The sequence below is a fragment of the Topomyia yanbarensis genome, chromosome 2 (assembly GCF_030247195.1).
Source record: "Topomyia yanbarensis strain Yona2022 chromosome 2, ASM3024719v1, whole genome shotgun sequence".
Taxonomy (NCBI): domain Eukaryota; kingdom Metazoa; phylum Arthropoda; class Insecta; order Diptera; family Culicidae; genus Topomyia; species Topomyia yanbarensis.
The window spans coordinates 256,286,714-256,305,520 of NC_080671.1; the positions used below are offsets into that span (position 1 = coordinate 256,286,714).

Genomic DNA, 18,807 nt, shown 5'->3' on the forward strand with positions numbered 1-18,807 from the left:
TTGATGGCGATACGGTACAACCGAAATTGGTACAGGATGTCTGCAAGCGATGTCAACTGATCAGGTCCCTTCAAAAGAACTGAGTTCAATGAAACTCCACGAACGGTAGCTGCTGCGTCCCAAACAATGCGTATTTTTCTTGGTTTGTTCGGGTTTGTTATTGGAAATATGGGTAAATACCATACTCGGTCGGGGCGATGATCACGTTCCTGATCGGATAATTTTCGTATATATCCAGATCGCTGATAATCATTTATTTTCAGCAGAATAGTTTCGGCTAATTTAGAGTCTCTAGCCATCCGTGATTCGAGACATTGCAATCTTCGGTAGGCTAGTGCTCGGCTGTCTGGAAGCTTAATTTTGTCATACTTCCAGAGTAAACCAGTTTCATAGCTGCCACCTTCAAACCGGGTCAATGAATGTAACAACGAAGTAGCCCGTTCGTCTTCAGTAGACAGCAGTATTTTGTGTAGTTTTGAAATACCTAGACTATCTAATGAGAAGTAGTTTTTCATGGCTTGCTGCAACTCGTCACAAGAGCAAACATGCAGGCTTACGTGTGCTATATCGCTTTGATTACCGCTTGTTGAAAATCCGCCGTAGATGGTTCAACCGAGCCTGGTTTTTACAGCAACTGGTTCGTGATGATTTCTCTCCCTACTCTTTAAAGTATTTCCAAGGAATGCGTTATCTGCTCCAATCAGTATTCTGGGACGAGCATCCTGGTATGAGGGAAGGGGCAACTCTTTTAGATAATCGAACTGCTGTTTCATTTCGGCTGCGTTAAGCGACTGACGAGGTAGATTTAATGCGCCAACAGTTCTGGCTCCCGATATGTTAAATAATCGATTGGTGTTTCCTTTCTCAGATATTTGAAGATTAACCGATATTGAGTCGTTTTCTACGCGACATGTTCCTCCAGTCCATTGTAACCACAATGGGTTATGCACCCCATTCAATTGAAGCTGATCGACAAGTTCGTGATCCAAAAGTGTCTGGGATGAGCCATCATCCAGAAGCGCGTACGTGTCTATTGTTTTGTTGGTACCATACAATGTAACGGGCACTATTCGAAATAGAACAGATGTCGATGTAGACCGATGAGTGTTGTGTGAAACCGGTTGGGCTGGCTGAACGGCGTTGTCAACTACAGTGCTTCCATTGTTTTTGGAAGGGTTGTGCAACAGCTCGTGATGTTTATATGTACATCCATTTTTCCCACATCGCCTTTTAGTCGTACAGTCCTCGGTGTGACGTTTTAGACACTTCCTACAATATCCGTACTCTTTAACTACGGCCCACCTACTGTCGTATGTAAGTTCAAGGAAACGGTTACAATCCGCTGCCGATTTACACGCGCCTCTACAAACCATGCACGTCACATGCTGGATGGACGTTGCATGATTAGCGTCAAAGTGTTTCATAGAAGAGCTTTCTATCGGCTGTTCAAATTCATTTGCTTCTGAGTGTGTGTTGACAAACGCATTTGACTTTCCAAATTTCCCGGCTCCTATTCCAATTTTGGTAACGGTGCTTGCGGCCTCAGCGTGGGCGTAGATCCAAGACGAGAACTCTGCGAGAGTAGTACGTGGCAAGGTCTGCTGATGCTTTGCCCAATCCAATTTGATGGACGCGGGTAGCTTTTCAATTAGCTCATGTAGAAGGGACACATTATACAAATAATCTCGTAGTCCGCAAGCCTCTATTGTCGACCGTACATTCTCCACTGCTATTGCAAAATCTATCAGCTGATCTAGCTTATCGGAACGAAGGGCTGGAAATGCAGCTATTTTACTGATCATTGTCTGTACAATCGCTACTGGCTGACCGAAGAGCAGTTTGAGTGTTCTGATTACTCCAGGGACGTTATTAGGATGTATGAGTTGGCCTTTCACAGCTTCAAGGGCTCGCCTTTTAAACATTTAGAGAGTCGAAACACATTTTCGTCGTTCGAATATCCACAGAGCAGAGTTGTGTGAGTGTACGTAGCGAAGAATAGTGGCCAGTCGTCTGGATTACCATAGAATTGAGGCAATTCTTTCGGAACCGATTGTCGCGCTGCTAGCTGTGCTCGTGAAGGCCAGTCCAGCTGTAGATCGGTCACTGGAGATCGAGTTTTGCCGTGTTCGTCTTCACATTGTGAATGCGAATTACTAGCGCTGGGAGCGTATCCATCTAAATGCCAGCGGGGTTCTGTTGCGGATCTATTTTCCTCTTGGACTACCTGATCTACTTTTCCAGTTTCCAGGTTCGTTTTATCTAACCAGCTTCTAACATTCTCTAGGGATCTGTCGTCGCTTACGCAGCTCGAACCAGCCTCACTCATCATTTCTTTTCTTAAAGCGAATTTCTTCTTAATATATTCGCGTTTTCGCAACTCTTCTGCTTCTTGAAGAGCTCGTTCTTCCTCCAACTGTTCCAGCTCCAGTTGTATTAGATTTCTCGACGTTCTATCACTTCGTACGGTGTTTTTACTCAGCTGTGCTGTATGGTGGGACCTTGATCGTGCGCGCTCTGGCGCACCCGACTGCTGTTGCATGCTTGTGCTGGGAAAATATTCTATAGCAGATTCTTGTGATTGTGTCGTGGCTTGTACACATGTTTGACATCTCCATGGGTTATTGCCTACAACCTTCGTCAAACCGATGCAAGAGAAGTTATGTAACATTGCACACACATTACAGCTGACAGTATCCCTCATATGAACAAGTCGACAAAGTGAGCAGGAACGTGCCGTAGTAAGGCGGTTTGTAGTGCCTGTGGAATGAAGCTTGGCGAGGTTCGAAGTTTCCTTATTTTCTGCATTTGCATGTGAAGACACGCTCGCATTGGATGAAACTCTTCTATCCGACATATTATTCAGAGTTTCCGTAAATGGTTTTGTAAATTGTTACACACGTAACTGAACTGAATGGTGTTGTTTCTGGATCGGTGAACCTTTATTGATAATCGGTTACAAAACCCTAAAAAATATTTTGTTAGGGATAATTCAAATAGCATAATAATTCTTACATTTAGTGCATTCAGTCCAAAACAATTCAATTAGGTTTTCCCAGTGAAGTAAATTTTAGGTTATCCTAGGCTAAATAAGATAATTTAAGATATTTTCGTAGTTTTAAGTATAAGTGTAAATACCTAGCATGTAATATTTAGTTTTAAGATTTAGAATAATTCAAAATTCACTGGATGATTAAATTTAATATAATAGAAACGTCTTCCACGAAATAGAAATAGAAAGTCTTCCGCGTGATCTTCACTCTTTCGCTCGATTACGTTTTTGTTCGCTGTCAATCTATATCGCCTGCAGTATCGATCCTCACCAGGATGATCAATGTGAAGGTGCGTGCGAATTGAGGGGTCGCACAACACAACAACAATCATTTTGTCAATTTCAATAGCAAACACAAATTTTAATTTAATAATTTCAAATACTTTATGAAGTTTTGGGTTTCGATCACTGACTCATGCAATCTAGGATGTAAAAAACACAATAGTTCTTAAATAGGAAATAAAACCAAGTCTGGAAATATTCACTGTTGATTTTCTTTGAATGGTATCACTGCTAGTATCGCCGTTTTCAAGAAAAAGCGTTGATTTCTTAGTTCTCAATCGCGTTGGAAATTTGAGTAAAGTATAAACTTCAAATCGATTAAAAAAAATCGATTTTTTTGGCTCAGTACAGTATATAACCCCTTTAGGAAAATTCAGTTTTCCCACCACAATTTAGATATTTTATTAACAGAGTATTAACAATAATTCGTTGGTATGTCTATTTTATGGGCCATTTTTTCGCTTTCCCATTGATTTGGTTTGAGATTTCTAGCACTGATGTTGTCCTATGCTGATTTAAGCGATTCTCTGAGTCCTGCCACAATCCCATGTAGTATGTGTTATCAAAAACATCGCGAAGCATCAAACGATATAATATCCGAAGAGAGTGATAAGAGTTATAAGAAATGTCTCACACTGTTAGGTGCATTAAAAGCGTTTTTTACTACCAATTTTATATTAGATGAGAGAATCTATCGACATTCTTACTATTCTTACTATGACTTTCAGCTATCAACTCGGTATCGTTTGTTGGTTTTAATCGACGATTTTATTAATTGTGTGTTTTGGCTAGCCTCAATTCGTTTGATTTCTTAGCTGTATTTTCGATTTAGGTATAACACTTTTTTACATTTTAACGACGTTTAATTAACTAGAGATTACTGGGTAGGGAAAGTTATGAAAATTTAAAGCCCTTGTACTCCATACGCCTTTCTACTACTAACTTCGCAAATTCTGTAGCACTCAAGTTAACTAGCAGAATTTTCATAATAACTTGCATCAACTTTAGACAATTCTAATACAGTGAAGATACGTTTTTAACAGCCCTTTGGTTAGTTTTAGGCTTTTAAAACGGGAATATTAATTAACCTAAAAAGATGGGTGGGTAATGTCTAGGACATAACCGGAGTGTCGTGACTACTCGTTTGACTTGTAATTCAAATCGAATGATAATCAATGAAATATGTAGGAATGTTTCAAGTTATTCTTTATAATAATTATGGTGGTTTGAAAAGAACCTTTATTGTTGGCGTCTGCGTTGATAGGGGATGCGCTGGATTCTATGCTCGTTGAGACATTCATTCATGAAGTGAACAAATTTCATATTGCTCTTGCTTTGAAATATCAATGTTAAAATCTCTCGAAACAACCATCGGAATCTTTTTTCTAGCGTACAGAAATGAATCACGCTTACCGAAAAACTAGCAGCGAGTAATGTCCGGGACATAACCGCGATGATCATATTCTTAAAATTCTGCTTGTATCTCTTTCGAATGGCTAAATTTTACGCATTAAGTTCGATTCACCAGGCTCAGCGAAATTTTCCTGGGGATCCCGTTCGTTAATCTAGTCAGTAAAACAATTTTATTACCGAGTTCTCCGCATTGAATACAGGTCAATAAGCATCTGTCAATACTCAATAAGAGTCAGTAGTTTGCGGTAAATTTATGTCGATAAAAGTTAAGGAATGCACGTTTTAGTCAAGATCTTTTAAGGTTGTACAGAAAACTTTCACACAAAATAATTGTCCTACGTCAATACCCCGGTCATGTCCCGGACATTACATACCCCAAATTTTTCTCATTTCTTTCAAAATTTCAATTTTAAACGCAAATATCATTTCATATAATGATTTCAACAAGCAGATAATGTACTTGTATGACAGGTGGTAGTGTTTTGAAGCGGTTTTAGTGGTGGTAACAACATAAAATCGTGTATTGGACATTTTACAATGATTCTCCTTAACCCCGCAAAACCACGGGGTTGGCAGCAGAGGGTTAAGTTGTTTGGAAGAGATGACGGTTATTATATGATAACTAGAAATATAAAATTGTTCTATAAATTGCAAAGTTATTGACGTGTTGAACTGAAAATCTGTCATTTCATTCATATAGGAACAATCATTGAAATTATGTCAATTTATGCTTTGCAAGATTTGAAATAACTTCGAAATGTGGTCACGACACCCCTCTTACGTCATATACATTAGCAACCCTTCTTTTCCATTTTACATTCGTCCTAATAAGGACGGTTTGTAGATAACTATGTTGATACAAGACTTACAATCTTTTGAAACAATTCAAACCTGGCCAACGATTGTTTTTACTGCGTACATACATACGATCTTTCCCCTTTCGCAGCTCACACCGAATGAGCACGTTTCGCATCAAGGTGTTCCTATTTATTGACTTCACAATGCAGATGGAAAGCCATCCTTTTGTTCGATAAATGAAAATATTTTCATCATTCGTTTTGGTGTAGCTTTCGCTTAGTGGCAGAGTTGCCACATTCACTGATTTTCTTGGAAGGATTTGCAAAAACTTTCGGGTTTATAGATTAGAAAAACGTTTTTAATCCACCTAACAGTGTGATGAGACATTTCTTATAACTCTTATAAGCCAAAAAAATCGAAATCTAAATCTTCGGCTATTATATCGTTTCAGTTTGTCTTCACATCTCGCCCTGAGCAGAAGCAAAAAATCGTCCCGCGCACGTGAAACAGTCAATTCTACCTAAAAATCAATCGGTGCCTATCACAGAAGCAGTCCATATAACATTAGCCTATACCTACTGTGCGATTTAGTGATGAGTGACGGTGCCCAGCAAAAAGCAACCCAGCTGCGGTTGAACTGTGTTGCTGTTGATTTTTCGAAATGCCCCGTAAGACCATCCATTCGGGAAGTGGAACAGTTATTAGAAGTGCAGATGAAACTCAATCTGGCTGAAGTGAAAACCCTACAAATGCATTATATCAAACATTGCGTGCTGATTTCGTTCAACAACATTAACCAAGCTGAGTCATTCGCCTCGCGAAACAACATGCAGCACACCGCCGAATGCGGCAATGTTAAATATAGCATTCCCGTATACATCGAGAACGGCGCTGTAGAAGTTCGTGTCCATGATTTGGCTACGCGTACCCCTGACGGCGCGATTAAAAAATGCTTGCAAAAATACGGAGAAGTAGACTCCGTTACACATGAGACTTGGAGGAATTTTTTCCCGGGCATCCCTAACGGTGTTCGTGTGGTGAGAATGCGTGTGACCAAGCCAATTCCCTCATACATAACCGTCACAGCGTTAGGAAGTGACGATGTTCTCATTCATCAAACATCACTAGTCACGTACCCAGGGCAAATTCCTACGTGCCAGTTCTGCACGAAGAAGCTGCACCTCGGAAAACCTTGCGTAGAAACTGTTAAGGAAAACTCAAATCCAACTGAAATCAGCACACAACCATCTTACGCTAAACCACTAACAGCTGCAAAACCAACATCTATGGATCAAGCACCAACAACCAGCAACAACAACAACGAAACGAATGCCGATAACGAACATACTAAAACGAACCTTAAGAGTAAAACACAAACTGGAACATCCGACTGCGAGCAGCAGGAAAGTAGTACGGATGAGGACATGGACGTGAACGATAACGCGAAAGACAAACGAAATGAACCTCAACTTGCAGTGGACAACACTGGCAATATTTCGCCCCCTAGAAAAAGGATCTCAACACGCAGCAGAAAGCTGCGCCTGAACGAGACCAAAAATTTAACGTAGCTGTTTTTTTTTTATTTATTGTAAAAAAACAAACAATCGGCCTCGTCGAGCTACCGCATTTGGGCCTAAATAAATTAATTAATTATAAAAAAAAAATTATATCGTTTGAGAACATTTAGAATTTGATGCTTCGCGATGTTTTTGATAACACATACTACATGGGATAGTGGCAGGACTCAGAGAATCGCTCAAATCAGCATAGGACAACATCAGTGCTAGAAATCTCAAACCACATCAATGGGAAAGCGAAAAAATGGCCCATAAAATAGACATACCAACGAATTATTGTTAATGCTCTGTTAATAAAATATCTAAATTGTGGTGGGAAAACTGAATTTTCCTGAAGGGGTTATATATTGTACTGAGCCAAAAAAATCGATTTTTTTTAATCGATTTGAAGTTTATACTTTACTCAAATTTCCAACGCGACTGAGAACTAAGAAATCAACGCTTTTTCTTGAAAATGGCGATACTAGCAGTGATCCCATTCAAAGAAAATCAACAGTGAATATTTCCAGACTTGGTTTTATTTCCTATTTAAGAACTATTGTGTTTTTTACATCCTAGATTGCATGATTCAGTGATCGAAACCCAAAACTTCATAAAGTATTTGTTCGGATTCGATCTATTATTTTTTCTGCACTGTGGCCGAACCCCCAATGAAGGAGAAGGGAATTTTCATGCTCGCAGGTATAGCCACCAATACTAAGAAATAGGAAATGTAACATGAAATATTACTCAATTTGAAATAAATCAGCTTTGCGAACGGTTCACTGTCAGCGAAAGTAGAAGAACAGCGCTATCGATATAATAAAGGTGTTTCAATTGAAGGTGCTAACCTTCGTGAATTTCAAGATTAATTTTTCGTTTAAATCCTATCGGATGTGGCCGGTCTTTGAAATATTTCTAATTTGAATTGCGTATCTCATCCGGGTTTTTGCCGTAAGTTACGTCGGTTACTCGTTGTTGGTTGTCGTGGGAAAGGAAGTTCCGTGGTTGCCGCACATCGTGCCTGGAAGTTTTGCACTAAAACACAACTGGGTCCAACATAAATTTGGTGCCGTGACCAGGATAGTGCAGCCGAATAATTGAAATTTAAGCCGGAAGTCGTTCCTACGATTGGAGAGACCGTTTTTAGCCGCCATTGCCGTGCCGGGGAGCCAAGCCACGCTTGGGCGCCATCGCTATTTGCCATTGGAGTACAATTTGAATACAAAGCCTAGTACAAACGGGCGTCAGGTAATTGTAATTCCAACGCCTCGTTCTGTAATCCCAGATGCCCTTTAGAATTCCATTTTCTTTTCGAGTATTAACCGCCATTTGCTAAGCTGAGGAATCCCGGTCCCGTGTGTACCATTTTGCCGTGTGAATCGTCCAAAGGAGACCTGAATATTACCAGAAAGTTGATCCCGTGACATCATAAGCAGACGCCGTTTCCTGTAGTCAATCCCGATCCGAAGAGCCAAGACACGCTTGGGCGCCATCGCTACTTTCCCATTGAAGTATTATTTGAATACAAAGCCTAGAAGAAACAGGCGTCAGGTAATTATAATTCCAACGCCTGGTTTTGAAATCCCAGATGCCCTTGAGATTTTTGTCTCTTTTCAAATGTTCTCCGTCGTATGAGATGCTGCCAGCTAAGCCTTCGCCATTCAGCGAATAATTGAACATTGTACCGCCAACTTGGTTCCGGACCATCATTTGAGTTGTTAAGAAGACGCCCTTGATAGTCGCCACTCCCGCTCGTAGCACCTGCGTCGCTTTCAATTTTGTCCAAGGAGCTGCAAGGAAATCGTGTCACCGATTTACATCATACAAGGCATACTTTGCCTTCACTAAGGTAATTAGCTGTCCAATTTGATCACTTTTACCCATCGGATCTACCGGGTCTTAATTTCCCCAGAACATACCTTGCTTCGGTGACTGGTGCCTACTTGTATCAGCTTGCTGTGATGGAAGACCATGTAAGAAAGCACCGCGCGACGGTGCGAAGAGCTACACTGTTATCTTCGCTGAATCGAACTAAGGAATTTCTGGACAACTTCAACGACGAACAGGACAGGTTCGAGGTGGCACTGCGTTTGGAGGACATCAACGAAATTCGGCGAGAACTCGATGAGGTGCAATCTACTTTGGAGGAAATGGAGACCAGCGAGGAAGGTATGGCTACTAACCATGAGCGTAGATCCTCCTTCGAGAGGCAGTTTTTTAAAATAAAGGCTGGCCTTATTTCCAAATTACCCACACCCACTATTCCTAATGATACGCAACTCCAAGGCTCATTCCATTGGGGTCCTTCCGCAATCAGGGGTTTAAAATTGCCGTCCATTTCGCTACCGGAATTCTCAGGAGATTATAAAGATTGGCGTGTGTTTTATGATACATTCTATGCGTTAATTCATACAAACCCCGATCTGCCTGACATTCAGAAGTTCCATTACCTAAGAGCTGCAGTGAAAGGGGAAGCAGCTCAGTTAATTGAATCCATTGCAGATTATGCGAGCACATGGGATACGCTGGTCAATCGATATTCAAATGAATATCTGATGAAGAAGAGGCGTTTGCAAGCATTATTTGACATTCCTCGTATGGAAAGGGAGACCGCTGTCGATCTGCATATAATTGTCGCTGTTTTCGAGAGGCATGTAAAGGGCTTGAACCAAATGGGAGAGCCAACGGACGCATGGAGCACAATTCTTGAACATTTACTGTGCACGCGGCTTCACGACGACACACTTAAAGCTTGGGAGGATTATGCCTCAACCATTAATCAACCCACCTACAAAAATCTTGTCGACTTTGTGCATCGAAGAAATCGCGTCCTAGAATCGATTTCCGTGAATCACCAGCATGTTCCACCACACCCTGTTGTTTGTTCTCATGTGTCTGCTTCAAGATCCGCTGCCCGTGGTAATCCTCCAAACTTCGCCACTCAAATGCCAAACGACTCAAATGCCACGCCTGCGAGCAACGTCACCCGCTGTTGAAATGTTTCAAATTTGGCAAAATGTCATCCTCTGATCGATTGAATGTTGTTAATGCTAAACGCCTATGCTTAAATTGTTTCCGTAGCACTCATTATGTCAGAGATTGCCCTTCTCAAGATAGCTGCCGCGTTTGTGGAAAACGTCACCACACAATGATTCATCCGGGTTACGATAAAAATTACCCCTGACCCACACCTGACTCTAGATCTTCCAGATTTGAGCAACCAACTCGGGCTGTAGTGCACCTCACTCATTGCGATGATGAACCCGTTGAACCTGTCATTTCTGCCACGACTACCGTTTGCCAACCCGATTCCATAAGCTGCACACCGTTAAGAACTCGAGGGAAGAATGTTATTCTGCCCACTGCCGTGGTTATTATCGTGGACTGCTATGGCAAAGAACACTTTGCACGAGCTATTCTAGATTGCGCCTCACAGGCCAGTTTGATAACGGAGCAAATGGCTCAACTTCTTCGACTGAAACGAACCAAAATGAGTATGCTCGTAAATGGAGTAGGAGATCAAACAATGCTTGCAACAGAATCTGTGGCAACTCAGATTCGTTCCAGAAAGAAAAACTTCACAAGCGACATTGAATTTATTGTTCTAAAAAAAATTATCCCAAAGCTACCTGGTCAAAGCTTTCCTGTTGACCACTGGAACATCCCCGATGATTTGTTTTTAGCGGATCCCGGATTTAATAGAAGCAGTAGCATTGACTTGCTTATCAGCAATGAGCATTTTTTCACGTTTTTTACGTCCGCTGGTAGAATCGAACTTTCCAAGTCATTGCCATTATTGGTCGAAAGTGTTTTCGGATGGCTCGTATCAGGTGCTGCGAACTCCGGAAAGCCTCCAAATGATGCGTTCACGTACAACATCTTAGCCGTACCATTAGTATCACTCGAAGCAAAACTGGAAAGATTTTGGAAAATGGAAGAATTACCTGTTAGATCTGATCGTTCTCCACAAGAAAAGGAATACGAAGAATTCTATGCTAGAACTGTTTCTCGAATGCCGGATGGACGGTACGTTGTTCGCCTTCCACGACACCCGAATTTTGGGGCAATGCTGGGTCACTCTAAAGCAATGGCAGAAAAACGGTTTGAACTGCTTGAACGAAGGTTAGAAAGGTCACCACAGCTAAAAATGGAATATCATAAATTTATGGCGGAATATCTTTCCCTTGGGCACATGCGTCTGGTTGAAAATGGAGATCGCAACACTACGGTAGCATGTTATCTTCCGCATCACCCCGTCATTAAAGAAGCTAGTACCACCACTAAAGTGCGAGTCGTATTCGATGCCTCTGCCAAAACCACCTCCGGTTTCTCGCTCAATGAGTCATTGCTCGTTGGTCCTGTCGTGCAAGACGATCTCATCGCTATCATTCTGCGATTCCGAACATACCCCGTTGCACTTGTAGCTGACATCGAAAAAATGTACCGCCAGGTTTTGCTCCATCCCGAAGACACAGCACTACAGCGCATTTTATGGCGTTTCAGCCCAGAGCAACCAGTTCAAACATATGAGTTGCTGACTGTGACGTACGGGATGGCTCCATCTTCTTTCTTAGCCACACGCACGTTACAGCAGCTTGCAAATGATGAAGGGTTAGTGTTGACGCAACCTACATCAGCTCAGCCAGGCAACCCTATGAAGAGACGACAGCAGATCAGCGCGCCAGTCTATGGTGAATTATATAAGTCGAGAGCGAAGGAAGAAGGAACAAAACAAACCAGAAATTATACCATCGTCTTTAAATCATCTAGATACCACTTGAATTAAAACTTAAGCTAAGAGTAATAAAATTAAATTAAAATTGTTTGAATTGTTGGAGTTAAAATATAGGAGAACTAAAACTGTAAGTGAATGAAATGTGTGCTGGAAAATTTATAAATAATAGTTAATAAAACTTACAGCTAAAAAGCGATTAAAAGCTAAAAGAGCAGTTCGTTTTCTTCAACCTGAGGACAATTTACAACAAACTTTTTAGAGTTTTATGGTACCACATCAGGATACTATCATCGGCCGTACTGTGCACATTCGACATCTGAGAATTATCGCTATATTCGATTAAAATCGTTCATAACTATATCCGTGAGGTAAGTCACCTAACCTCACAATGTCGACCGCGGTACGAAATAATTGCCCGCTGTGCAATAATCCTGATGATGATGATGATATGGTCGCGTGTGACCAATGTGACACCTGGCATCACTTCAGATGCGCTGGGGTGAATCATTCGATTGCAGACCGGTCGTGGCGGTGCAATAAGTGCCATTTACAGATATTGCCAGCGTTATCGAAATCGTCTCGGAGGTCGACATCCCAAGCGCAAGCTGAGTTGCAGTTGAAAAGGTTAGAAGAGGAAAGAGCGATGCATGCTAAGCATCTGGCTGAGGATCTTGCCATTAAGCAGGTTAAGTTAGCGCAGCAGGAAGACGCGCTGAAACTGCAGAGGGAGATTGACCAGCACTATATAGAGCAACGATATGCAGTACTTCAATCGACACTGGAGGAAAACGATAATCGGAGTAATCGATCGCTACGTAGTCAGCAAAGCAGTCGTAGTAAGGTTAAGGACTGGATGGAGAAGCAGCAGGAACAGGCAGCAGGTACGGAATCGGAAGCTACCCTTCCCGCCGGAACCACGTCGTTCGCCGCAACTCAAGGAAAACCAACTAACGCCACTATAGCTGTTGCTGTACAATCGACGGTACCCTTCATTCCAGTTCCTATCAGTAGCGTAGGATTGAGTAACACACCGAAGCGACCATTTACGACTGTTGGAGGAAATAGCCAGATGTTACCGACGACGCTTGTATCGACTGCTGTTCTTACCGGTACAGAAAGAAACCAAAATGTGCTTACAGTGCAAGAAGTTCCCTGCACGTTGCCACTAATGAATCCAGCGTATGCTACACGTGCCGTAGTAGAACAACCGATTTCGGCAGTTCGACAACTTACATCGGGTATGAGTTACAGACCGTATACAGTAACAAACACTACGTTTACAGGTGTATTAGTGGCCCGACCAGTCCCGTCTGTACAAGCAGCTACTGGTATCATACCGATATCTTCATCGAGTAATGCATATGTAGGTGCAGCGACCCGACCAGTCCCGTCTGTACAAGCAGCTAGTAGTATCATACCGATACCTTCGACGAGTAATGCATACGTAGGTGCAGCGACTCGACCAGTTCCGAATTTAGAGTATGATCCAAATGTTCATGCACTCCATCAGAGCTCAGGAGCTAAGACTTTAGAAAACATCCTTGAACAAATAAACTATCGGGTAGGAGATTTAGTGATTGGTAATAGGTTAGCTGAGACGCCCAATGTGCAAAGTCTTCCACCGCGTTTTCGATCGTTACCCCCGTCCACTCGCGAATCCGGGGTATTTCAATCCAACGCAGCCGAGCAACATTTTCATCATAGCACACCGCACCCAAATGTGAACCTAATAGCTACCCCACACCCGAGGCGTATCGAAACTAATATTCCGTCTCTCGGTGTGCCTGATATCTCTCAATCCATTCCTGAGCCAGCAATCAGTTCACCTCTTGCAGTGGCGGGCCCATCGCAGCAACAATTGGCTGCTCAGCAAGTGGTTTCGAAAGAGTTACCGGTGTTCACAGGAAATCCATTGGAGTGGCCGTTATTAATCAACAGTTACGAAAATTCGACTGCGCTGTGCGGTTTTTCGTTAGCAGAAAATATGATGCGTTTACAGCGGTCCTTGAAAGGAAATGCGCTAGAAGCTGTACGTTGCAATTTATTGATGCCGGATGCAGTGCCCCGTGTGATGGCCACGCTGAAAATGCTGTACGGTCGACCGGAAATAATTGTGAACTCGTTATTAGCAAAAGTTCGTTCTACGCCTCCCCCCAGAGCTGACAGGTTGGAAACATTAATTACATATGGATTGGTTGTGCAGAATCTGTGTAGCCAGCTGATTGCCTCTGGACAAATCGCCCACCTGGGTAACCCGTCTCTTCTACAAGAGCTCGTAGAAAAATTACCTGCGAGTATTAAGATGGATTGGGCGCGGTATAAGCGAAGAGTACTGAGACCTGACATTACTACATTTGAGAACTACATGTCTTCAATCATCGAGGAAGCCAGTGAGGTTTCATTGTTCGTCGAACCGGAGAGGGGTAATAAGGAAACCAAAAACCTCCCTCCCGAGATAAGGCGTTTGTGAATGCTCACGGGTTAGAAGGTAATGGTAAAGTAAGCTCTGAGAACAGCTCAGGCAGAGCAGTTCAGGATCAACCAAAACAGAAAAGCTGTCCTATTTGTCAACAGATTGGACACAAAGTGAAGGATTGTGGAAAATTCAAGGCACAGAATCTCCATGAACGGTGGAGGCTTGTCGAAGATCAGCAATTATGTCGTCGTTGCCTCGTTCGGCACGGAAAATGGCCTTGTCATACAACATATCCATGTGGAGTGGATGGATGTGACGCCCGCCATCATCAACTACTTCACCCCGGAAAGAGCAATGAAGTGAAGCGATCCGTTGAAATAACGAATCCAGTAGTGAAGACAAACTTAGCCAGTACTTCCGGAACTGTAAGTACACATCGACAGGTGGTTAATTCTATACTGTTTCGTGTGATTCCTGTAACGTTGTACGGACCAAATTCATCAATCAAAACTTTCGCCTTCCTGGATGAAGGTTCGTCACTAACTCTACTGGACAAAGACATCGCGAAGGAACTAGGATTGAATGGAGAAGTAAGCTCGTTATGCTTGAACTGGACTTCGGACGTCTCCCGCATTGAACCAAGCTCAGAACGTCTGACAGTAGAAATAGCAGGTGGAAACGGTACAACCAAATACACTATGTCTAATGTTCGCACGGTGGACGGCTTGAAACTACCAGCTCAGAGTCTCGTGTATGAAGATTTGGTTGGAAGCTTTCCTTATCTCGGGGGGCTTCCAATAGAAAGCTACCGAGATGCTAATCCGCGAATTCTCATCGGAGTGGAACACTCAAAACTCAGTGTAGCTCTTAAGAAACGAGAGGGTCGAGGGAACGAACCAATAGCTACGCGCTGTCGCCTTGGATGGACAATCCATGGCAGAATAGGAAGCGGAAACCATGACGCCGCATATTTCAATCATCATGTCTGTGATTGCTCAACCGATCGCGAACTCCATGGTATAGTCGAACGTTTTTTTGCAATCGATGCAGTTTTGTCAACAGTGCCAACGATTGAGACAGAAGATGATAGGCGAGCTCGACGAATTCTGACCGAAACTACAGTACGAGTAGATGGTGGTTTCGAAACAGGTTTACTTTGGAAATACGATTACATAGAATTCCCCAGAAGCTATTCGATGGCTGAACAAAGACTCAAATGTTTGGAGCGTCGAATGAAATCCAACCCAGCATTACGCGAGAATCTCGTTAGGCAGCTTCGTGAATATCAGCAAAAGGGGTACGCTCACAAAGCTACGGAAACCGAACTTTTATCGGCTGACCCTACGCGGGTTTGGTATCTTCCCCTTGGGGCTGTCATCAATCCAAAAAAGCCTGGAAAAGTACGTGTGATCTGGGACGCTGCTGCGAAGGTCAATGGAATCTCGTTGAATACAATGCTTTTGAAAGGGCCAGATATGTTGACTTCTCTACCAGCTGTCTTAAGCCGATATAGACAACGTCAAGTGGCCATCAGTGCGGATATCAAGGAGATGTTTCATCAACTTAGAATTCGGGAAAGTGATAAGCAGTCTCAGCGGTTTCTTTGGCGAGAAGATCCTTCGCATGCTCCGGAGGTATTTGTGATGGACAGAGCCACATTTGGATCAACCTGTTCTCCATGTTCGTCTCAGTATGTTAAGAACCAGAACGCTGTAGAGTACGCTGAAGAATTTCCAGATGGAGCAGAAGCCATAATCGACAACCACTACGTGGATGACTATTTGGACAGCCGTGATACTGAAGATGAAGCGGTGCGTATAGCTCGGGAGGTGAAGTTTGTACATGCCAAGGGCGGCTTTGAAATTCGGAACTGGTTGTCAAATTCGACCAATGTCCTCGCACAACTGGGAGAAATGAAGCACAGCACAGTAAAACGATTCGTGTTTGACAAATCGGAGGAAGAATCTGGTGAGCGTGTTCTCGGCATGATATGGTTGCCGCATGAAGACGTTTTCTCCTTTCCAGTTACGTTTGGCGAATCTCTTAAAACGCTATTGATAGACTCGATCGTACCAACGAAGCGTCAGATTTTAAAAGTGGTTATGAGTATTTTTGACCCGATGGGATTTTTGACAACATTTTTGATCCATGGCAAACTGATCATTCAGGAGCTATGGAGAGCCGGAGTAGGTTGGGATGACCCAATTCCGGAGAGAGTTCACGTTCAGTGGAAGCGGTGGGCGGCCCAATTTCCCGAGTTACCTAAAATACGAATTCCCCGCTGCTATTTTCCTAACTATCATCCAGAAAGCTACAAAACCCTACAGATGCACGTTTTTGTAGATGCCAGCGAAACAGCCTTTGCGTGTGCCGTCTACTTTCGCATCGAAGATCGGGGTGTTGTTAGATGTGCTCTCGTTGCATCCAAATCGAAGGTGGCCCCTTTGAAAGCTCTGACAATCCCTCGTTTGGAACTGCAAGCTGCAGCGCTGGGCTGCCGTTTGGCCGCAAATGTCGAAAAGAATCATTCTCTGGCGATCGCCCAACGATTTTTCTGGAGTGACTCTACGACAGTGCTATCTTGGATTAGGTGCATGGAACCCCGGCGTTACACCCCCTTCGTAACCTTCAGAGTCAGCGATATCTTGGCTCAATCGACTGTGGATGAGTGGAGATGGGTGCCAACTGCTGAAAACGTAGCCGACGATGCCACCAAATGGGGAAAAGGCCCTAACTTCTGTGCAAACGATCGCTGGTTTCGCGGACCGGAGTTTCTCTACAAACCAGAATCACAGTGGCCAACACTAGGATCACATGCCGTGGACATATCTGAAGAGCTCCGTTCGAGATACGTTTCTCATCACCTAGAACAACGTTCACTTGTCGATATTCGGAGATTTTCGAAATGGGAGCGACCGCTGCGGACTGTGGCGTATACCTATAAATTCGTGGCTAACTGTCGACGGAAACTGCGAGCAGAAGCGAACAATGATTGTGCATCTTTGTTACATCCAGAATACATTCTAAAAGCTGAACGATATATATGGCGCGTGGCGCAGCATGAATGTTTCTCTGGAGACATTCTTGTACTGGCCCATAACAGAAATCTCCCGCAGCATCTGCATAAGAAACTCGATAGTACAAGTTCTATTCGCAAAGCCAGCCCCTTTTTGGATGAATATGGAGTTATTCGAATGGAAGGGCGCATAACCGAGGCTCCATACGTGCCCTACGATGCTAAATTTCCAGTAATACTTCCAAAAACCCATGTGGTTACGAAACTGTTGCTGGACTGTTACCATAGAAAGTATGGACATGGCTACGGAGAAACGGTTGTGAACGAAGTGAAACAGCGATTTCACATTCCTAGACTTCGCACAACTGTTAGGATTGTCCGTGGAACATGTTCTTGGTGTAAGATTTATCGGGCATCACCTAGTGTACCTAGGATGGCACCGTTACCCGCCGCGCGTTTGACTGCCTACGTCAAACCCTTTACATATGTAGGATTGGATTATTTTGGACCAATACTCATCCGAGCAGGCCGAACAAATCAGAAGCGGTGGGTGGCTCTATTCACCTGTCTCACCGTACGAGCAGTACACCTGGAGGTGGTCTATAGTTTTACCACCGAAGCATGCAAATTGGCGGTACGACGATTCATTGCTCGCAGAGGCTCCCCACTGGAGATTTACTCGGATATGGGCACCAATTTCATAGGGGCCAGCAGAGATCTAGAGAAGGAAATTCAGCAAGCAATACTGGGTGTTGCATCTACCTTCACGAATACGAACACCCGATGGCGCTTCAACCTACCCGTTTCTCCTCATATGGGCGGAGCATGGGAACGAATGGTTCGTGCGGTTAAAATGGCAATCTTTGCCCTTCCAATGGATAAAAAGCCCAGCGATGAATCATTAATTACGCTGTTAGCAGAAGCGGAGTTCATCATTAATTCTCGACCCCTAACATTCGTGCCACTGGAAGCTGCAGATGAGGAAGCTTTGACTCCCAATCATTTTCTGCTTCTGAGTTCAAACGGCATATCTCAACCTTCAACGATGCCGGTTGATGCAAAATCAACTCTGCGCAATAATTGGGGACACGTGCAATACTTGACGGATCTTTTTTGGAAGCGTTGGATCCGGGAGTACCTACCTGTTATAACGAGACGAACAAAATGGTTCGACGAAACAAGGCCAGTACAGGTGGAAGAGCTGGTGGTGATTGTGGATGATAATGTGCGCAATGGGTGGATAAGAGGTCGTGTCGTTAAAGTGTTACCTGGGCCAGACGGGCGTATAAGGATGGCAGATGTGCAAACTACAACAGGCATACTTCGTCGACCGGTAGCTAAACTGGCTGTGTTGGACGTGCGTTAGATAAGGGAGGCTGAAGGACACTAGCCTCACGGGTAGGGGTATGTTGACGCAACCTACATCAGCTCAGCCAGGCAACCCTATGAAGAGACGACAGCAGATCAGCGCGCCAGTCTATGGTGAATTGCATATAAGTCGAGAGCGAAGGAAGAAGGAACAAAACAAACCAGAAATTA

General features: G+C 43.4%; 2 protein-coding genes across 3 annotated transcripts in view; both read left to right on the forward strand.

The window, feature by feature from the left end:
* Positions 1–7,450, forward strand: part of LOC131683089 (uncharacterized) — a 233,556-nt gene extending 226,106 nt beyond the window's left edge. For both annotated transcript variants that reach the window (XM_058964907.1, XM_058964908.1), the window contains exon 4: positions 5,994–7,450. In XM_058964907.1, coding sequence (XP_058820890.1) covers positions 6,136–7,110 — 975 coding nt within the window. In that variant the 5' untranslated portion in view covers positions 5,994–6,135 and the 3' untranslated portion in view covers positions 7,111–7,450. The remainder of the gene's footprint in view (positions 1–5,993) is intronic.
* The window catches only part of LOC131680263 (liprin-alpha-1-like), a 516,532-nt gene continuing 500,489 nt past the window's right edge, over positions 2,765–18,807 (forward strand). The window contains exons 1-2 of the mRNA XM_058960980.1: positions 2,765–2,774; positions 2,818–2,838. Of these exons, the coding sequence (XP_058816963.1) occupies positions 2,765–2,774; positions 2,818–2,838 (31 nt within the window). The remainder of the gene's footprint in view (positions 2,775–2,817; positions 2,839–18,807) is intronic.